Source organism: Pyxicephalus adspersus, chromosome 6, assembly GCF_032062135.1.
Source record: "Pyxicephalus adspersus chromosome 6, UCB_Pads_2.0, whole genome shotgun sequence".
NCBI lineage: Eukaryota > Metazoa > Chordata > Amphibia > Anura > Pyxicephalidae > Pyxicephalus > Pyxicephalus adspersus.
The window spans coordinates 104,694,853-104,713,758 of NC_092863.1; the positions used below are offsets into that span (position 1 = coordinate 104,694,853).

General features: G+C 38.7%; 1 protein-coding gene and 1 pseudogene across 2 annotated transcripts; both read left to right on the forward strand.

Annotated features, from left to right (window-relative positions):
* Positions 1-4,097: 4,097 nt before the first annotated feature.
* LOC140332324 (gamma-crystallin-3-like) lies at positions 4,098-5,921 on the forward strand. Its single transcript, XM_072413588.1, has 3 exons — positions 4,098-4,124; positions 5,092-5,334; positions 5,610-5,921. Exons 1-3 carry the CDS (start codon positions 4,116-4,118, stop codon positions 5,883-5,885), a joined length of 528 nt encoding a protein of 175 aa, XP_072269689.1. The 5' UTR covers positions 4,098-4,115; the 3' UTR covers positions 5,886-5,921.
* Positions 5,922-10,361: 4,440 nt separating this feature from the next.
* LOC140332327 (gamma-crystallin-3-like) lies at positions 10,362-12,430 on the forward strand (annotated as a pseudogene). Its single transcript, XR_011921104.1, has 2 exons — positions 10,362-10,634; positions 12,108-12,430. The product of XR_011921104.1 is annotated as a gamma-crystallin-3-like (transcript).
* The last annotated feature ends 6,476 nt before the right edge of the window (positions 12,431-18,906 follow it).

An 18,906-nucleotide genomic window follows, 5' to 3' on the forward strand; every position in this document is an offset into this window, starting at 1 on the left:
GGGGATTTTAGTGTAGGCGAAAAAATACGGGCTTAACCAAAAGAGCCAAAATATTTAGTGCGAGAAATTACGGGCTTAGCGGTTAGGGGGTTAAAACTTTCATCCTGCAAAACGGACTTGACCTTTGCCCCTATAAATATCCCTTCCCTTTCGTTTTTGCAGTGCTTAAGTTTAGAAATTTCTCAACAAGGTACTGAAAACCCTCCTTTTAGACAGCTGCCTGCAGCTTAACCACCTACCACAGCGAAAATACTCCATAGGAGAAGACAATACTTTATCTTCCCCTGCTGGATCACTGTTATTTACTTCTACTAAGACAGAGATGTCATTGTGCATATGAAAGTCCTGGAATTAACATTTCAAGCTTCTATTACACTGTTCACTCCACTCGGACATCTGGAAACACCAGCAGTACGTCCAAACTGATATTGGCCTTACTATCAAATCACATACAAGTAGCAATTCAGTATCATAAGGCTCTTAATGCGGTAAAAAGCCCCAGCAATAATACAAAGTCTCCCCTGAGGAAGACAGGTGTGGGCAAAACGCGTTGGGTAGGACACCTAACCTAGTATGATACTACACCATATTGCTATTTTTGCAAAACTAGTGGTTATATGTTAGCCTATGATTCATTTATACAGACACAGCTCTCAATCTTTTAAATTACGTTGTTGGAACAATAACATTTTGTGTTATTAAATTGAACTCTGATTGCCCTTCAAAAGCCTGGCTTTCCCTCTCTCCTCTTCTTCTTCCTCCCACAGACACACTATATATAACCACGGACTAGGCAAATAGGAGTCCACTCCTTTTTGATTATCCATGGGGCCATTTTTTCGGGTGGAAAATACTAACATGGTACTGAAAACCACCTGAGTTTGCTTTAGCTGTTGCCTTTACATGGTTCTTCTCAAGCCTAGCTTTATATGGAGAGGCGGCAGAAATATTTATTACTCATCAACCAGGTGCAGAAATATCACACTGCGTCCTCCAGGCTCATAGGTATCTCTTGGCTGCCAGACACACTTGACATAATGTTTAGTAGCTTGCCTATCCCAGAGGCACAGAAAACAGTAGTTTTCATGAATACTGCTTGCATTTCTATCAACATGTCAATGACCTTTAGACCACCACTAGTGATCCATTGATGGGTTTTTTTCGCTGGATTGTTTCAAGCAAAATCTTCATGTTTTTTTGGGACTTCATTAGATATACAGAAGACGTAATAAGTACACTTGGTTTGGAATGGCCATAATGCAGTAGGGCAGCCACCAAGTTTCTTTTAGATGAATCAATATAGAGACATCCTTCAGAAGGAATAAACTGTCGACAAACTGTTGAAGAGTCCATTGATGTCACGGCAATAGCACAATAAGCAATCATCAATAAAGAAAGTTGTCCAGTTATGATTTCATGTTTTGGAGTGAGTTAGAGACACCCTTAGCAAATGCTTCTGCTTAAGCCTAGAAGCAAGAAGTTCTGCTTTGTCTTTGGATAGATATAGATCACGAACAAGATCATTTAGCTCTGCTTGTAAAAAAAAGAAAAATCACTTTATCGGCCACGTAATCGGGAGCGGATGATTCCTGATTGTAACCATTTTCACCTTCACTGTATTCCTCATCACCTTCTACAGAAGCAAGTCCATCATGTGATGGTACAGGACCGGGCAATGAATGATTATAAGGATCTGGCCTGATTGCAGAAATCAGAGTTATAAAATCTTGTGCTTAGTTCTAGCTGAGAATCCACTTGTGTCTTGTGGTTTCCTCCATACCAATGAATAGCAAATGGCCTTTCACCAATTTAGCCAGACACACAGTCCATTGGAATAGATGACATGTGGAACTCAAGATTTATCCTGTTCATCAAATGGACAACCAATAAAAAACTTGTATATCTGCTATATCCATCTTTTGGTTAAGTTTGAGGACTGTTATATTTCATGTGATCATTCGTGAGTGTGGTCATTTGTAAAGACATAAAAGAATATTCAGAAGAATAGTAAATTAATGAAGAATAAACTCCTCCAAACTCTACAAAAGATGTGGTTTTGTGTCTCTGTTTAAGATTATTCTGATCATTTTCTGTCCTTTCGGGAAGTAAGGGGAATTCTACTCGGAAAGCACACAAATAGCAATAAAGAGTTGAAAGCGCCTCTAACTCTTCACTGCTCAGATTTGTTAAGCTGTCTTAGCATTGTAGATATATTTCCTTTAGTAACTACATACTAGTAACACCTCCTAAAGCAGCAGTTGCCAACCTTTCGGACCTCATGGACCACTAAATTCATAATTTTAAATCCTGCGGACCATTATTATGAATTTTTTTAAAAATATAAATACATTTGTAAAAAAAAGATCTTCCTAATGGTGCCTGAAAAGGACCGTGGAGGCTCAGTACACAGTTAAGGTCATACTTACCTAAAAGAGCATCTGAGAAATAAATAAAATAAAACAATCGGATGAGAATCCGTATTTTCGGAGCGGGGTGACTATTGTAAGTGTGGAAACAATACCACAATATGGCTCGGCGACAGTTGCCTCATACAACTTAGGACTACACTGACGTCATGCTGCACCTCTCTTGTTTTTATGTAGTACAGTTCATCAATTAAGTGCAATATAAAAGCAAAAATGGTCATTCAGAATATAATAATTTAATAAAATATTATTTTTGTTTCATTATTAATAAAACATAAAATTTGCAAATAATGTCCAAATTTTTTCTGTGGACCACCAAAATTTTCTTGCCACCACTGCTTGGCGACCTCTGTCCCAAAGGCCATGTTTTTGCTTTATAAGAATTTCATCATTTTAGATTTAATAGTTATTTGTTCTCTAGTCGACGTTCATTGAGAGATGCACAACATGCCTCTCAAACATTTGGTCCACTTCCTCAGGAGAAATGATGGAGGTGAATATGTTGCAAGCAACACAAAATAGATAAAACAAGCCACCCGAACCTGACAATGGAGTGAAAGTCCTATGGGACACATCTTTCCCACCCAATACAGGCAAAGAAATGGAATGTAAAGTTGAGACCACCTACTGTGTGATGTTCTGGGGCTAAAATATGCAGTAGGCTGCTCATTAGTCTTCCATGGGGGGTAAGAGAAGCCTTAATATTTGTTACATCATTGTTACAACAACTATTTCTTTTTACCTGTCACCACCTACTTTAACACTTGCCTGCTATAGTGGTGAAAAGGATTGGATGTCCTAAAATATATATCTAGGTCCTAAGATATGACATGCCCTAAGACGAGCGAGCTGAGGACAGAATGAGAATAGCTTGATTGTGAAGGTTAAAAATGAATTCCTTGGACTGATACCCCTTCCCTTCCTTCCTTGATCATATCAGTCCTCACTAGTTCTTAGTAGTTCAGTTCCTATATCAGAGCTTCTCAGCCAGGGTTCCTCCAGAGGTTTCTGGGGGGTCCTTGAACAATAAGCAATTTTTGTCTCTCGGGTCAGATTAACTTATACCGTTGGTTACTTTTGGCTATCTGTAAGGATGACATTCTTCCCAATAGCCAGCAGTGTAAGAGGCATTCTTCCCACACTAATATACTGTGAGCTGTGGATATAATAAGTATAGCAGGGGTTCCCTTTAGACCTGAAAGGTATTTCAAGGGGTTACTCCATGTTAAAAAGGTTTAGAAATACTGGCCTAGACAGTAGATGTCATCAAAATGTTGCTATGCGGCCCCATATTCTTCAATTACACCCCTGGCTGGCCTCCTTTGTATTTACCAGTTATAATAGATTTTGTGTGCTGTGTTCTGCTATAGACATTTGTAGTATAGGGGGATGACCTACACAAAACACACACTTGTTTGGATTGTAGTCTCATCATATGACTGAGTGTAAGAGAAAAAGATTGTATGAGTTAGGCATACAAGCCATATGAAAACTGATGCAAGCACAAATATACAAACAATAGTAATGCAGAAACAATTCAACATAGCAAACGAAAAGAAAAAAAGCTATTCATTCTGAATATTGTGCAAAATATCACCACGTAGACTCTACTTCAGGGTATATAAAGGCCATGTCCACCCAACCGTATATACTACTGCAGACTAACAGGAGCAAACCAAGACTAGCAAAATGGGAAAGGTATGAACTCTATTGGTAATGACGATGAAGCTCCTAGATTAGACAAATAAACAAATACTTTTGGTTTTTTGTTTAACACATATATTCTAAATTCCTGGATATCTGATTTGTGTGATTAAATTATCATATTGGTTGTTGATTTTATCATTGCTCCCCACTGCCACTCTAGAAAAAATGAATATTAGACAGGACCTCTATATTAGACATAACCCTCAATCAGATAATGTTTAGGGCCTTATTTATAACAGAGAGTGATATCGCTATCCTCTCTTCGTCATGGACCACTGTATTATGTACACTGCTGCCCATCCTATCCAAAAACAAAAAGGCCAACTGGTGTGGCCAGGAAATCCCCCTGGGGTCCTCTATGCTCAATGCATCAAAGAGAGCTCCATGACTGCAGGAGATTTGGTCATGTCACATTGATGGTCACTTGACTAGAGGAATTTTTACCAAATTTTTTAGCCCATTTAGATTTTCCTTAACTTTTACTATACTCTGAACTCAGTGAAAAGCACATGTTGATATGTTTTACCTTTGTAAGGTGCTACTTGATGAGCCTCTTAGGTGGCTTTGAGCACTGACTATAACAAACAATTGCAATCTTTTCTCACTTTTTCCCTTCTTCTACTTGTCCATGTGCATTGCCTCCTGCATTGACATCAAATCATTGTTCTAGACCGGAACAATTCACAATTGACAAGAGTTGACAATAGCTGTGTAAACTGCATGACATGCCAACTTGTAGTCCCTAACAGTGGTGCACGTGGCAAGGGTGAAAATGCAGAAGTACAACCAAAATTTGTTACCCAATGACTTGGAATGCCTAGACAGAGACCACCAGGAACTATTTTTATAAAAGCTGCAGATTAAAAAATAAATAAAGTCGCTACAATGAAAATTCCTTTAAAGTTTTACCTGCAAAGAAGATAATAATTTACTATACTCTCTGGTTTCCACTTTGCAGATCATCTTCTACGAGGACAGGAACTTCCAGGGTCGCTCTTATGAGTGTAGCTCTGAATGTTCTGATATGTCCCCATTCTTCAGACGTTGCAACTCCATCCGTGTGGAAAGTGGGAACTGGATTCTGTATGAGCATCCCAACTACAGAGGACACCAGTACTTCCTCCATAGAGGAGAGTATCCAGACTTCCAGCAATGGATGGGCTACAATGACTCCATCAGGTCTTGTCGTCTGAGCCCCCAGGTATCAAAAATTATATCTGTATTAAAAAAAAGAATTATCTCGGTGAATTACTGTATGTATTGGAGAGGAGAGGAGCACGGTGTTTGTAGTCCTAATTAGGAAAGCAATGTAACATGAATCTCTAGGACAGAAAATGGGTCACTGGTAGAACCCACGGATTAAATACTTTAATGCCTTTCTTTTTGGCTGAAGCCTAAATGAAAGTTTAGTGTTACCTACATGGCCGTTTTGTAGTTTTCATTTTTATTTACTTCTTCTAAAATCTATTTTTACAGCACCAAGGTTCCTTCAGAATCAGGATCTACGAGAGGGAAGACTTCCGAGGTCAGATGATGGAGTTCACTGAGGATTGTCCTCAAGTCTTTGAGAAATTCCGCAACCATGACATCCACTCTGTCCATGTCCAAGATGGCTACTGGATGTTCTATGAGGAGCCCAACTACAGGGGACGTCAGTATTACCTGAGACCCGGAGAATACAGGAGATACACCGACTGGGGAGCCACAAGCCCCAGAATTGGGTCCTTCAGACGTCTCCATCTTTTCCACTAAATTCAGTAAAATACATGTCCAATACAATAAACTTGATTAAAAATTACTTTGTTCTGTTTATTTATGTTTGAGTTCAGTTGAAGGAAAACATTATACAAAGCACATAAAAAAGAGAAAAATCAGAACTTGGCTTTACTTTTGTTACATACCATGTAGGTGATTAAGAGTTATTTTTAGTTTTGCAAATGTATTCTTTATAAAGTATTTTAATCCACAAATATCACGCCATAGCTTTAAAAACTATTTTTCTTCTAGTGTCACTTTCTTCCAACATGTGGAGAAGCAATTAGTAATAATCACTTTATCACTTAATCACTTCGAAATCAGAAGACAATTAGGTGACAAATATCACTTAATGGTTCTTTATTTTTTTCTTAAAATCTCCCTGCACAAAATAGATCTGTGTGGGTGGCTATGAAAGGGTTTGGACTTTTGAATATAAGCTCAGAGCATTATATAAATGGTTCCACATACCCTGAAATGTGGTATTAGCACTGGAAACCCAAGAAGTAATGAGATAAAAGGTAGAAAGGTAAATCCCCAATCTTTGGTTAACTTATTGTACCAAAGACATGGACCATGCTGCATTTTTTGCAGTACAACATATATTTATGTGTATGTCAATGTGTGTTGAGCACACCATTGGCAGTAAAAATTTGTATCCATAAATTGAGAGGGATAATAATTTATATTATCATTCCTATCTATATTATATAGTTTCTTTAAAGGTTAATTTAATGGGAATTTCCAGGTAACTTTTACACATCCTGCGTAGGAAAATGAAATCAAGGGTTTCCACAGATGTTGGTATTTGACATGAATTGAGTGTTGAGACCGTTTCCTGTGACCAATAAGTATTGTCTACATTTTATTATTATACATACACTGTGATGTGAATGGCATTTCTAGTGAGGTGATAGTTTGGACATCCTTTGGAACTTTATCTAGAAATTTGCTATTTGTAAAAAAAAGATGGATGAGAACTTTGAAGAAAATAAATGAAGTTGAAAAAACTTCTTGAAATGTACTTTTGAAGAATCCTGATGGTGAAACGCATTAAGGACCTAAATGTGCATTCATCTTTACTTTAATGAAGAATTGTATAATGGATCTTAAAGAAAAAAACATTTTATCCAATGAAAGAAAAATTGTATTTTATTATAAAATGTGTAAAAGTTACCTGAAAAATCATAATAAATTAACCTTTAAAGAAACCATTGCTAGTAAAAGAAAAAAAAGACCCCATTTTTAACCTTTTTGTATTGTCAGGTTTTAGGATACCCAGTTATATACGGTAATTAAATCCTAAGAAATAGACATATATGATACGGTAGTACATAAGAAAATAATGGGGAAAACCTAATGTACTGGACACCCGCAGCTGGCTATTTGTACAGATCTATACTACAATATCATTTTTAGCTATACCATGCAAATAAAAAATTCAGAACTAAAAAGGAAGCCATGGCAATAAAATTGCACATAACATTGGTGGCCAGTGAACAAATCCCACCTTAGTATGATGGTCAATTGCACCTTTAAAATGAAGGCCAGAATAGCTTGAGCATTGTAGTGTTCAATAATAGAATTATTGAGTCCATAAAATGCACCTTATTTACCCATTAGGCGTATTTCCTATTTTAGTACAATAGAATATATTCATATTAATGTTTTATTCCATGGTGGTCACCAGGTGGTCAGAAGTACACAACCAGAATAGATAAAGCCTTATTGTACAAAATAATGTACTTCAATCTCTTCTCCTATCTACTCATTGGCTCTCTAATGTTATTATTTGTTTATATGAGAGCAAATGCTTCAATAAGGCAATATTTAGGTTTCCATTTGCTTGTTCCCTAATCTTGGAATGGTAAAGATATCACTCACAGATAAATTATTTGCCATATCTATAACTATTCATGCATATTTTATACCTAAACTGTCCGTAACAAGCGCTCTGCTCCTCCGGTGTATGTACTGGTGTCTCCTGATGTCATAAAGGAGGTGATTAGTGATTCACCCTGATGGACCTTTATGGGGCCTGCTAACGGCTGATGCTCATGTTATTTCAATTGCTGTGTCCACGGTGGATCCTTCTCATCCTCCTTCTCCATAGCACAGAGCTCAGCAACCTCTCTGTACAGCAATCATCCGCCTAAAATGATCACAAATAGTGTTGAGCGAACCCGAACTGTAAAGTTCGGGTCCGTACTGAACTTTACGACTTTGTATAGGCGGACCCCAACCCAAACTTTGCCGGAAAAGTTTGGCTTCGAGTTCGGTGTTCAGGGACTAAAAGTGATGAATGGGGACTTGAAAAGTTTTCTCCTACTTTTTTAATTGCAAAGTCTTTGATCAGATCCTCAAAACTAATCTCATGTAACACATTTGCTTCTATAGGTAATAGAGATATGGCATCCAGCCTGCCTTGTTGCATCGTTGTTCTGATGGGATTTTTAATAAACGTCAACTGAGAAAACGAACGCTCAGCTGAGCAATTTGTGACCAATAATGTTAAAAATATACCAAAGCCATTGTCTACATTTGGGCAGGCACACTCAATATTGTCTTCAACAATTATTTTATAAAGTTCAGCATGACTGAATCTTGTTTTTACATTTTTTGTTGCACTGAACGTATGGCGCAAATATGAATGTAACTGCTGAAGCTCGGCTGAGAAATGACTGTTGAAGTCCTCTAAGCATCAATCAGCTTGTGACAGCAACGACAATACTTTTCAATGTTAGTAGAAGAAGAAGTGACATTATGTGGCACATCATTTAGAAAAGAAAACTTTTCTTTGTATAATTCTAAAAGGACCCATACTAAGAGTTTTATAAACTTTATAAAAGTGCTCAATTGGTTCTAAAATTCCAGCTTGTTGGCTGAAGCTCTGATTTTCTGCATTTATTACCTTTTCAATCACCAAACCAGAATAATATGCAGCTTGGGTTGCAGCTAATTACATACAACTTGTAGTGCCGCTATCCATATGCTTGCTTCAGATGTGTCTAAATTTACTGAAACCAAAAATTAACTTTATATAAAGGTAATACGCATTCTTTAGAATAAGTTCAGCAATGACAGTTTCTATTATCTCTTAAGTCATTTCTACTTTATTAAAGGTTTGGAAATTAGCAGGACAGTTTTGTAACTGGCACAGCCACCGTAGAGAACCGGTCAAAGCAGAATGTTACTTCTTGGTAAAAGCGAGTGTACATGCCCCATATTTCAATGCCCAGCTTCCCCTTTTTTACCTTTTTGGCCAATAGCACTATAAATGGACAGATATTTCTATCAGAATTCGCTCTGAAGGCTTTTGAGGAACACTAATTTTATCGGCTATATTTCTAAGATGATGTGCTGGTCCCTTGTTAAAACGGACTATTTAGATTCATTCATCATTTATAATCATTTTCATACCTAAACTTGTACCTTCAACAATCTCTTTAGTCTCTTTGTTAATTATAAAACATTTTGTGGTTTCATTGCTTCAGACTTCGTGACAAACTGCAGCTACCTATATAAAGAACATTTATAGTGAGAGTTCATCCCATTCACGGGACTTGCTGCTATAGAAAAGGATTTGTTCCAGTTAGACTGCCTAGGTAAAGCATTTGGGTGCTGATAGCAGCAAAAAGACCTAAACAATAGTCACACAGAATGACTGAACCATTCTCAATATAATGCAGAGAAAACAAAGCTATTAATTCTGATTACTGAGCTAAACCTTGACACGGTAGAACGTCGGCAGGGTATATAAAGAGCATTTTGCTCCAGCCATTGACCAGCGCAGACCAACAGGAGTCCACTGACAAACTGAGCAAAATGGGAAAGGTAAGAATGCATGAAAATTGTGGTTGTGAGAAAAACATAATTTTTATGGACCTTTTAGCATTAGGTCTATGAGGTTTTGGTATATAGTAAATTCTGATCCAAAAAAAAGTCAATAAATTATTAAAAGGGGCTCATGTTATCATGGCTCATAGTTTATTATATCTAGAGGGCTACCCGAGGTCTATTCCAGCTCCACATGCTCTCAATGGCAGTGATTGATTATCCACCAGAGAATGCTTAGTGAATGTCAGATTCATTGCTTATAAACAGACCCTTAAAGTAACCAAACTTCCAAATTCTCAGAGCCATTTCCCTAACTGTGTAGGCCCTCAGTCTGCATTTTGGATGAGAGAAATAGATATACATGAGCTAATGCAGCCAATTCTGTATTGCACAGCAAGTCGGGGCTGTCAAAGTGACAGCTGAACTTCCCCCTGTAATTTTAACTGGGGCAATTCCCGGGGAAAGAGGATTAGGGTGTTTGGTATAAACTCCAGGAACTGAGATGCAGTTAACCAACTGATTAATTTCTAAATTTATAATACCCATTGATGAAATGGTAAAGAGAAATGTAGATGAAGTGCAATGTTAGGCTTTGGAGCTATTTTTCAAAGGGAAAAAAAGAATGAATGTATCACAAAAAAAATGTTTTCGATGTCCCTTTTACAGATAATCTTCTACGAGGACAAGAACTTCCAGGGTCGCTCCTAAGAGTGTAGCTCTGAATGTCCCGATCTGTCCTCATTCTTCAGACGTTGCAACTCAATCCGTGTGGAAAGAGGCAACTGGATCCTGTATGAGCACCCCAACTACAAAGGACACCAGTACTTCCTCCATAGAGGAGAGTATCCTGACTTCCAGCAATGGATGGGCTACAATGACTCCATCAGGTCTTGTCGCATAAGCCCCCAGGTACGTCAAATGTCTGTCCTCTATGTTAAAAAAATCGGTCATGATTTAATAAAGCTCTATAAGACTGAAGAAAATAGATTATCATGGGGGATACTTGGGTCTAGGATTGAAAACAATTGATTGGATTGAGATCCAATCCAGGTTTTTGCTGGGTCCCCAAGGTTCTTCCATGGTAGTTTATATTCCCCAGTCTTATAGGTCTTAAATTAAAAAATCTCAATACAATTGATTTCTTCTTCTAGACATTTAAGTTTGCTTTTTGACTAATATAGATTTTTTTCAAAAGTCAAAGAGCAGTAATTTTGAAAACAGTGCAACAACCAAGGGCTAGACATCTCCTTGGGTACACGTTATCCAGCAAAACACTTAGAGCTTACATACAAATTGTGCTGCTTGGTTCTCAAACTAAAAAAAAAATTAACACACACACAATGACCAAAGGCTTTGCAATTGAGCATGTTTGTGTATGTCTAGGATCATCTACAGCCGTATCTATCTATAGCCAGATCAAAACTGCTGCCTACTGAAGTCCGCCATTACAGAACCTTTTTGTCCATGCTGTAGCTTATAAAGTATCCCTCTAGAGCAGTGTTTCCTATTAGAGTTCCTCCAGAGGTTGCTAGGGGTTCCTTGAGCAATGAGCAGTTTGTTTCTCTCAGGTCAGTTTAATTTATACCAATGGTCTTTTGTCTATCTTTAAAGGTGGAAGCCTTGCCATTGGTCAGCAATGTAAAAGAAATTCTTCCTCCTGACCACCAGACTATTGTACTGGAGGTTGTAGATATAGTAAATATAGCAGGGGGTCCCCGAAGACCTGAAAGTTATCTTAGAGGGGTTCTCCCATGTGAAAATGGTCGAAAGAACCTACTCAGAGATGAACATGCAGGGCTGGCAGATACATTATCCAAGGCAAGCCTTCCCAAGATGGGCATTAAAACCATTAGTCATAATAACCCCAGAACACACCGGGGCCATTGAAGTATCTTATAATGATGGTAAAAATGAGCATGGGTAGAATACATGGAATGGGGTAATGGAAGGAGCATTGAAGGCCTAGAGCCCCTTAAAGGCTAAATTATGAACTGTTGACAACATTTTGGAAGGATTTACACCTGGTATCCGGTTTCTTTCAATGTTAACACACATTTTATTAATTTTGTTACTATTTTGTACTATTGATTCAAAAATAAGATAATCTCAGTGCCTGGGACCTCAGTAAATTGTTCATATACAGGAAGAACACATGACAAAATCACAAAATGCCTTTGGTCACAGAAAAATCCACTGTCTATGTTACTGACTTTAAACTAAACTTAAATCTAGTGTGAAGAAACTTCTTTTCCATACAGGAAAATTGGAAGTTCAGATCTGGAGGACGATAGTGTTCCTCTTCATATTGAGGTCATTGTTACAATAATGACCAGATATCATTATATTTTTTATTAATATCACACTTTGCTATCTTTTTTTTAGCACCAAGGTTCCTTCAGAATCAGGATCTATGAGAAAGAAGACTTTCGAGGTCAGATGATGGAGTTCACTGAGGATTGTCCTCATGTCTTTGAGAGATTCCGCAACCATGAAATCCACTCTGCCCATGTCCAAGATGGCTACTGGATGTTCTATGAGGAGCCCAACTACAAAGGACGTCAGTATTACCTGAGACCCGGAGAATACAGGAGATACACCGACTGGGGAGCCACAACCCCCAGAATTGGGTCCTTCAGATACCTTCGTCATTCCTACTAATCCTGACAGCAATTTGCTTGTCCTAAAATAAATCTTCTAAAACTTGATTGCTGTTTATGTTTTTATTTTAATCTACATTTATTAAATATATTATAATAATATTAGATAATAATATATAAAATATATTATTTTTAAACATATAAGATTGCTCAATAATCAATTGTAATTCATAATAGCAAAATACAGAGTCAAAAACGTACACAGCCAATTAAAGACAATTATAGATAACACTTCCAATGAATACTTGCTTACTAGCATTACCAAAATGGTTCTGTCATTTCAAAGCTCTCCAAGACTGGAGAAAATGGACTATGATGGAAGGACACTAATGTACTTTGAGTTATGGATATCGTAGGGGGGTTCCGGGAACACATTTATGGTGTCTGGGTGGTCTTCTAAGACAACTAAATCTTCACTTAGCCAGTACAGCATCTGTCTAAAGAAAGGATTCTGAACATGGTTGTGATATGTCTAGAAATGAAATGATCCAAACCATTGAACACCCTGAAGGCCATGTGAAATGTTCAAGGATTTCTGGTAAAAGATACAACATGAGTGTTTAATGGGATGTTCTATGAGAAGCCCAATTACGGAGAACGTCAGTATTACCTTAGACCCGAAGAATACAGGGGATTCACTAACTGGGGAGCCTCCAGACTCAGAACTGGGTCCTTCAGACATCTCCACCATTTCTACTAGTGAAAGATCCTACATTATCAATAAACTTAATGAAGGCTTCTTGTTTTTTTTAGGCTTTTTCAATAACACAATTTGAATTGCAGAACTCAAGGCCAACACTAATAAGGTTTCGCTGTCAATCAAACCCCCCCAACTATGGGATCTTGTCTGCTAATATAAGAAAATAAATACAAAATAACTGAGTATTTTCCTGTAACATTCCACCACGTTTCTGTGCCTTGTTTCCCCAAAAAGCTCTCCTTGGTAAGAATGTTTTAGAATACATATTTAGGCTATAAACCGGTAATTTAAAGGTGATCAGCAGGCTCTGGATGTTGGATGATAGAATCAGTTAGAGACACTTCTAAAATCATTAGATTAGATTAGATCTAAGAATAATTGATAGATTTTCTGTAAATTGCAGAACAGCCCCAGGCAAATGAAGAGATCGTAGTGTTTGTGGTCCAAATAAAGAGAGAAGCTTGGAATGACAATGCAGATCCTATATCTATATCTCTATAGATACAGTGCAATGATTGTGGGGAATATATGTATCTATATTATAATTCCAACAATAATGGTTTGCACAGTGGTCAGATGTATGTGAGATACAAAATGCAGGGGTTAGGTGTATGTAAGTCACATAGTGAAGGGGTTGGATGTGTGTGATATATATACTGCAGAGGTTAGGTGTATGTGAGGTACAAAGTGGATATGAGGTACTTATTAAAGGGGTCAAGTGTATTTGGGATACATAGTGAAAGAGTCTGATGTATGTAAGACACATAGTGGAAAAGTCAGATGTATATGAGATACATAATGAAGGGGTTAGGTGTATGTAAGATACAAAGTGCAGAGGTAAGGTGTATACACGGCACTTAGTGGAGGAGTCTGATGTATATGAGATACATAACGAAGGGGTCAGGTGAATGTGAGATACATAATGAAGGGTTTAGGTATATGTAAGATACAAAGTGCAGAGGTAAGGTGTATACACGGCACATAGTGGAGAAGTCAGATGTATGTGAGGCAGAGTTGGGAGGTAAACACACTCTGGCATTAGCTAAAAGGTTAAAAATAAAAATGAAAGAATAATGTATTGCTTTTGTCTTGCAGAGTCCACAATGTTTTATACAACTTTTTTTTTTTTTTTTTGAACTTGCCAACATGCTGATCATTATGGCCAAAAGCTTGATATCTGGGCCCCTGGATGAAAAAAATTAAGAACCCCTTGCTGTAAATTTGCTTTAAATTATGTTCAGTCAAATGGCAGAGTTAAAGGCTAAGTTATATCTTCCAGTTCACCCGCTTTACCTTAAAATGCCTGTTGTTAATTAACCAAGAGCACAAACGGAGGCTTACACACACACATTGGTGATTCCAAACTGGCAAAGTAAAATGTAGTTTTTGGAAAGATGCCTGTATTTACCATAATAAGTCAGTTTGTACAAAATAATGGCACACTATGATACACTTACCTCTGGGTGAGATTTTTCACTCCCCCCAAACTCATTGTTCCCACTGCAATGCCATGTCCTTGTTATCACTCCTCTATCAGTCCACAGATCATATGTTCAGCAACCTGCAGCATCACCTGCCTCTCTTCATCCGTGAAGTTTTCACTGTCCCCTGCATCCCCTGCACATAAACTGGGGCTGTGCACAGCTGAAAAGATTCTAGAGTGTTGCAGCCAATGATCAGATGATGTTTCCTGAGTTAAATCCTGTCCTACCTTATTTAAACCTCCCCAATTCTAGGCTCAATACCCAACACCTAATACCTATCCTCCACTTGTCTGCCTTACCAGACCTAGAAATGTTACCTGACCTCACCTTGTCTGCCTACCCTGGTTTCGGCCCGTTACCCAACCTTGCCTTGTCTGCCTACTCTGACCTCAGTCCGTTGTCCGACCTCGCCTTGTCTGCCTACCCTGACTTCGGCCCATTATCTGACCCTTCTTGTCTGACTACCCTGACCTCGGCCCATTATCTGACCCTACCTTGTCTGACTACCCTGACCTCGGCCCGTTATCTGACCCTACCTTGTCTGCTTACTCTGACCTCAGCCTGTTATCTGACCTCGACTTGTCTGCCTATCCTGATCTCGGCTCGATGCCTGACCTCACCTTGTCTGCTACTCACCCTGACCTCTGCTTGTTACTTGACTTTGACTGCTGACTGCCCCGACCTCAGCCTGTTACCTGACCTCACCTTGTCTGCTTACCCTGACCTTGACCCAACACCTAACCTCCATTTGTCTGCCTAACCAGTCCTAGAAACGCTACCGGACCTGGTTTTGTCTGCCTACCCTTGCTTCAGCCCGTTACTCAACCTCGCCTTGTCTGCCTACCTTGACCTTGGCCCGTTATTTGACCTCGCCTTATCTGCCTATCCGGAACTCGGCCATATATCTGATCTCGCCTTGTCTGCTCACCCTTACCCCAGCCCGTTACCTCACCTCACCTTGTCTGCCTACCCTGGCCTGACCTAGGCCTTTTCAACTACCTCACCTTGACTTGCTGACAGTCTTTCCTACACTGAAGTCATCTGATTCCTGTTACTCCCTGGCGGGGAGAGCCTGAGGGCCGCAACTAGGTAACCCCCTTGCTGCAAATTAGTCCAGTGTCCACTTGGAACACCGGCCAATCACTCCTTGCGGGGTGCGCTGGTGAAGACCAGGAGTTCTGCAGATTCCGCATCTCAGGCAACCCCCTGTCTCCTGCTAGGGGGAGGTGACTCGTAATAGCCCCGCTCTCCTCTGACATCTTTCTGCATTAGGCAGCCATATTTGCTAATTTCACCTGTGATTTTGGTGACATTGCTATGTTTAAAGGCTTTACAATTAACTCAAAAAAATAGATAAGGACTTTAACAATTTCTGTACCCTACGAAGTATTAGCTTTCATTTACAGAAATATCTCTTGGTATATCTCTGGAGGCACCTATAGTCAATATGCATTCATGATACAAATGCCATAAAAACATAATTCATTTAGATACTTAAAAGACATTGATAATGCCAAGAAAGCTCAAACGTGCACAGCGTACATTCCAGTCTCATCTGTTTGTTGACACATTTCACAAATTAAAGTGGCAAAGTAAATAAAGGCAATCCTTGTTTTTAGGGGGTATACATAGGAACATTAGGTTGACATTAAGGTTCATTCAGAATCAGGATCTAGGAGACAGAAGACTTCCAAGGTCAGATGATGGAGTTCACTGAGGATTGTCTCAGTTAGTATCAGACTTATAACAATGTATCGGATGCAGAAACAAGCCGGTTTAATTTAATTACACAACAAATGGTTTTATTTCCCTTAATGTGAATGTAATGGTAATGTAGATGTCAATATAATAGTCAATGGTACAAATTATACAAAGTTTTGGATAAAAAAATAGTTTTTGTGATTTTTTTTTTCCAAACATCAGCAGAATATAGCGTATTGTATAAAACAAAGACATAAAGAATGACCCATGAATTATAATACCGCCATCAGCAGAAATGGCATTTCACGTAGCCAGCTATTTTATTTTTATAAATTAGTATAAATTACTTTTATTTCTTAAAATATATTTCTCATTTCTCAGTGTTACCTGATGAAGGAGTGCTACATGGCTCGGAATGCTTTTTCTACATGTAAACCATAAAGTTGTTACCAGGTGTTCGGGTTCGGGTCTGTGAACTGGAAAGCAGTAGCAAACAAAAACGTCAGCCAACTTTATATGCAACAATACAATTCCAAAAAGTTCTCCAGGCTACAATTATTTTTGTTGCAATGTGCGTCCACCAATAGCATACATAATGGGCATCATAACACTGTCCCTAAGATGTTGGGTATTATATGAAAAGGAACCTATAAACTCCCAGTGGTGTAAATCCAAGTGCTCAAAATGTTCGGGTAATGTAAAGCATTCAGTACTCCTAGCAACTCTTGGAAATATTGGGTTTTTCCCTTATGCAGACACCAGCCCCTCAATGCACCAGTCCCTCTTCGGAGGCTAGTTGGGCCGTCCCAGCACCCGGTTGCCCCCAGAATTTTTTGTGCAATGGATGGCATCTGAATAAGGACTGACAGAGGACCAGGGGCCCACAGATAATGCAATATAGGAGAGTCCAGCAGAGGTCTTTCATCCACCAGATGATTTATCCGAGGTTAATGGCAAAGCAAAGTCAGGATCACAGGCACAAGGCCGATTCAAGCAGCATACGTTCTTGGGGTCAGGATAAGGCAGAATTAGCAACAGTAAATCTAACGAATAAACAGCCCTTTAGCTGTGTACAGACTCAGAATATGTGCTGGGGATGCTGAGAAGATACATCTCAGGCTGCACGGCTAAAGGGAACCAGGAGATGCTGCTACTTCATTGTTCTCCTTGCTGCTGCAAATGACACCGCCCCAAAGAATAAAGAGGGTGTGATACTGCAGTGGCGCACAGTGTGGGATCGCTGACCAGATAAGCGTCTCCTAACACATTCATTTTCAGATGGTTAAGGCATTGTTCACATGAATCACAACCAACTTAGCCAACTAGAATGCCAGCTTGTTCCAGAATGCTGAACGTGAACCTTCCAGCTGGCCCAAAACCGATTTTATAGTCATGTGACCTCTAGCTCCTTTTGCTTCTCTGGTTCTTAGTATGACAATATTACAATGTAGCAAGACCAACTAATGCAATATTCTAAATATTGGTTTATTGTAAATAGAAAACTCTACTTTGAAAATGCATATTAGATAAAAAGGCGGTCCATTCTCTAGTTTTGTTCTGCAGGCTTTGAGAGGGGGGTTTTATGGGGTCAGAAGTGAGAAAATTTTTTAAAGGAAAATGCCCAATCCCATAAAAAAATTAGTTTAGTAAAATTAAAAACAGCTAAAATTGTAATATTTATCTCTTATCTGGAGCTGTCCTCTAAAGTAACTCTTCAATATAGCCCAGTGTCGTTCAACCCAAGAATTGGCCGGGGGGGGGGGGAGGGACTTTATCATGCACCCTTCCTCTAAAATACATTTATAACAGTGTTTCATTACATTTTTAGCATTTGGAAACTCTTATAATACCTTTCAGATCTTAGGGATCCTTATTTATATTTACTATATCCACAGCTCACAGTACATTAGTGTGGTGGTCAGTAGAGAGAATTCCTCTTACATTGGCCATAGTGTCAGTGTATTTGGTTGCACCATCTTGGATGGGATATCGGCAACCCTGCAGACTTATCTCTCAACTGACCCTTTTTTTTAACATAGAAGGACTCCTCAAAATAACTTTCAGGTCTTCATGGAATCCCTTCTATGATTACTGTACCAACAACTCACAATGTAATAGTGTGGTGTTCATTGGAAAAATGCTTCCTGGTCATTGGGAAGAATGTCACCCTTACAGACAGCCAAAAAGATCATTGGTGTCAGTTAAACTGACCTGAGAAGCACAAATTGAACAAGGAACCCCCAGCAACCCCTGGAGGAACCCTGGTTGAGAAACACTGATCTATATGATGTCTTAGTAGTAGTTTATGTCTGTGCCAACTGCTGCAAGGAAAGAGGTGATAAGACTAAAGCTTAGAATATTCACTTAATAAATTGTGTGAAAATAAATCTCTAATCAGGAAAAAAACTTAATTTTTCTGCACGTGGTTGGATATTCGGTTGCAATAGACTATCATGGAAGAACCTGGGTGATTCAGCAAACCTAGATAGGAAGTCTTAAAAATCAGTTGTTTTTAAATGGCAAATGTTTTCAATCCTGGACCGGGTCCTTTCCTTGTTTGCTGGATCATCCAGGTTCTCACATGATAGTCTATCTTCTCCAGTGTTGGAGAGCTAAAAAAGCAGACCCATTGTCCTGCA

Coding starts and splice junctions, on each gene's coding strand:
- LOC140332324 (XM_072413588.1), top strand. Junction 5,335..5,609: donor CTTGTCGTCTGAGCCCCCAG/GTATCAAAAATT, acceptor CTATTTTTACAG/CACCAAGGTTCCTTCAGAAT.